Source organism: Bos indicus, chromosome X, assembly GCF_029378745.1.
Source record: "Bos indicus isolate NIAB-ARS_2022 breed Sahiwal x Tharparkar chromosome X, NIAB-ARS_B.indTharparkar_mat_pri_1.0, whole genome shotgun sequence".
Classification (NCBI taxonomy): domain Eukaryota; kingdom Metazoa; phylum Chordata; class Mammalia; order Artiodactyla; family Bovidae; genus Bos; species Bos indicus.
Genome location: NC_091789.1, coordinates 40,099,652 through 40,102,086, shown reverse-complemented (window position 1 = coordinate 40,102,086; position 2,435 = coordinate 40,099,652). Strand labels below are relative to the sequence as shown.

Sequence of the window (2,435 nt, the reverse complement as noted above, 5' to 3'; positions counted from 1 at the left end):
GCCTGACATCCCTGTCAGAGAGACAGGTGAAAGCAGCAGAGCCTCCAGATTGCCGACAGGACACTTGCAGGTCTTGCCTGGAGTACAGGCTCCATGCGAGGAGGGACAGAGGCAGTTAGACCCCAACAGGGAGGGATCTTGGCCCTTGCAGGAGGGTCTTGGAGGGCCCAGAGCAGGGTGAGCAGGGTGAGCAGTTTCTTGACATCTGGCCTAGGGACCTCGTGAGATGAGGTTTTTCGGGTGGAGTGCGGATGGCTTCAGGTTAGCAGAGGCTGGACACACCAACCCTGATGGAGGACTAAGCAGACCCCCGCCCCTGCGGTCAGTGCTGGGAGGCCAGGCAGGACGTGAGGAGGAGTTGAGGACCGAGCATCTCCCCAGCCTAGGACCCGCGGGATTCCCTGGGCAGGTGCAGCCTCATGTGGGGCCCCTCAGCACTTTTTGTTCAGGCTAGGGTCTTGTTCTGAGTTTCCTCGCAGGTCCCCAGAGGGTAGGGGCCAGATTGTACCAGGGGAAAGGTGAGCACTGCAAGAGAGCCCTGAGGGGACCTCCCACCACACAAAACTGAGGGGACCTCACAGAGTCCACTGCTCGTACCGTCAGAGAAGGCTCAGGGCTGTGCCACAGGATACCCCCAGCTGCCTCCTCCCTTTCTCTCACAGGAGCTCCAGGAACCAGGAGGCAAAAGCAGAGGTCTGAGGGCCATGTCCTGAAGTCAGAGAGCAGAGGTGGTCCAGGCAGTACCAGGAGTCAAGATGAGGAGGGTGCCCTGAGTGTGCACCAGGGGCTCCCCATCCCAGAACAGAGGGGACCCCACAAGGGCCTAATCCCACTACCTTGTCAGTTGTGGAAATCTTGGACTGTGCTGACTGCACCCTGGGGAGACACCTCACTTCCTTCTTCAGGTAGCCAGGGGACTGGATGCCCTGGAGGCTTGCCCCTGTGAAGTCTGAGAGCACCTTTCAAGAGGAGATGTGTAAGTGGCCTGTGGCCGTCCAGGCTGTGGTTTTCAGCTGAGGCTGTTCACAGCCCCTCTCTCCACCATCCAGGCCCGTGGTCCCCATATGTGCCCATCTCCCCCCCCCCCCACCCCCGCCTCACTCCTGCCTCAGGCTGTGGTTTGATCCCAGGCATCGCCCTCATGGTCGAGATGAGTGAGCTGAGCAAGCCCGAGGAAGAACTTAGGACCCAGGCCCAGGGCCCAGTGGAGGCTCAGCTCTTGGGGCCTGAGGCAGGGGAGACTGCATCTGCCCCCCCACCAGTCTCTGCCCTTGCCCCCGGTAGCTCTGAATGAGATGGTGGCCAACCTGATTAAGTTCCTGCTGCTCAAGTATCCAGCCAAGGAGCTGACCTCCCAGGTGAAAATGCTAAAGAAGGCCCTCAGGGATAACCAGGAGCACTTTCCGGCAGTCTTCAGCCAAGCCTCACAGTGCCTGCAGCTGGTCTGTGGTGTGGAGGTGAAGAAGGTGGAACCCAGGGAGCACATCTACATCATGGTCCCCACCATGGGCCTCACCTATGATGTGATGCTGAACAGTGGGCAGGGCCTGCCCAGGGCCAGCCTCCTGGTGCTGGTCCTCAGCCTCATCATGTGGAATGCAGACCACGCCCCTGAGGAGAAGGTCTGGGGAGCACTCAGCAGGATGGGTGTGTGTGTCAAGAGTGAGCACTGCAACTTTGGGGAGCCCAGGGAGCTGCTTACCCACACGTGGGTGCAGGAGGGGTACCTGGCATACCGGCAGGTGCCTGACAGCCACCCTGCCCGCTCTGAGTTCCTGTGGGTTCCCCAGGCCTATGCGGAGACCAGCAAGTGGGAAGCCATGGCATTTCTGCTCAGGGTCAAACAAAGGGCTTTGAGGGCCTTCCCACCCCTGTCTACAGAGGCTGCAAGGGAGGAGGACGAGGCGGCCTGAGCCAGAGCAGCATCCAGGTGATCCTTCCCTCTGTGATTGAAGAGGGAGAGATCAGCCTTCTCAGAAGTGCTGGCCCAGGCCAGTTGGGGAAACTGGTGTATAGCATCTTTGGGTTCCTGTTCTCTATGATGACATGGGGATTCATCTGTTTTCTTTAGAGAACTTTCAAACTTTGATTATTTTCGTAGAAGGCTAAATAGACTTCAGTGTCTTAACTTAGTGAATGATGTTGATCACAGTGTGTTTGTACTTACCCAGTTCAAGAACAAGAGCTTCACTGTTTTGTAAAAGAGACTGGAGACTCTTCCATTGTGTTTTGTGGTCCTGAACAGGATGCAATGGAATTGGAATTGGAACTGTTGTGGAAAAGTGAGCCTACTTAGCAGTAATATTGATGCAGGAAGAATTAGATGATAAAAGTAATTGTAGTGAATTCATGGTTCTGTCCTTCTTGTGTGTCATTTTCTAAAACTAAATTATCTCTCTCTATTTGGATTTGCCTGGGTTATTTTAGGAAGTAGC

At 56.1% G+C, this 2,435-nt stretch overlaps 1 protein-coding gene across 1 annotated transcript; it reads left to right on the top strand.

Moving 5' to 3' along the window:
* The first annotated feature begins 921 nt into the window (after positions 1 to 921).
* LOC139181491 (melanoma-associated antigen 10-like) lies at positions 922 to 1,913 on the top strand. Its single transcript, XM_070785018.1, has 3 exons — positions 922 to 976; positions 1,113 to 1,154; positions 1,285 to 1,913. Exons 1-3 carry the CDS (start codon positions 922 to 924, stop codon positions 1,911 to 1,913), a joined length of 726 nt encoding a protein of 241 aa, XP_070641119.1.
* Positions 1,914 to 2,435: the final 522 nt, after the last annotated feature.

Excerpts from the sequence above, each read along its gene's own strand:
- LOC139181491 (XM_070785018.1), top strand. The coding sequence starts at position 922 with ATGCCCTGGAGGCTTGCCCCTGTGAAGTCTGAGAGCACCTTTCAAGAG. Across the intron at positions 977-1,112 it reads CACCTTTCAAGAGGAGATGT|GCTGTGGTTTGATCCCAGGC; the intron begins GTAAGTGGCCTG and ends CTCCTGCCTCAG. Across the intron at positions 1,155-1,284 it reads CGCCCTCATGGTCGAGATGA|CTCTGAATGAGATGGTGGCC; the intron begins GTGAGCTGAGCA and ends TGCCCCCGGTAG.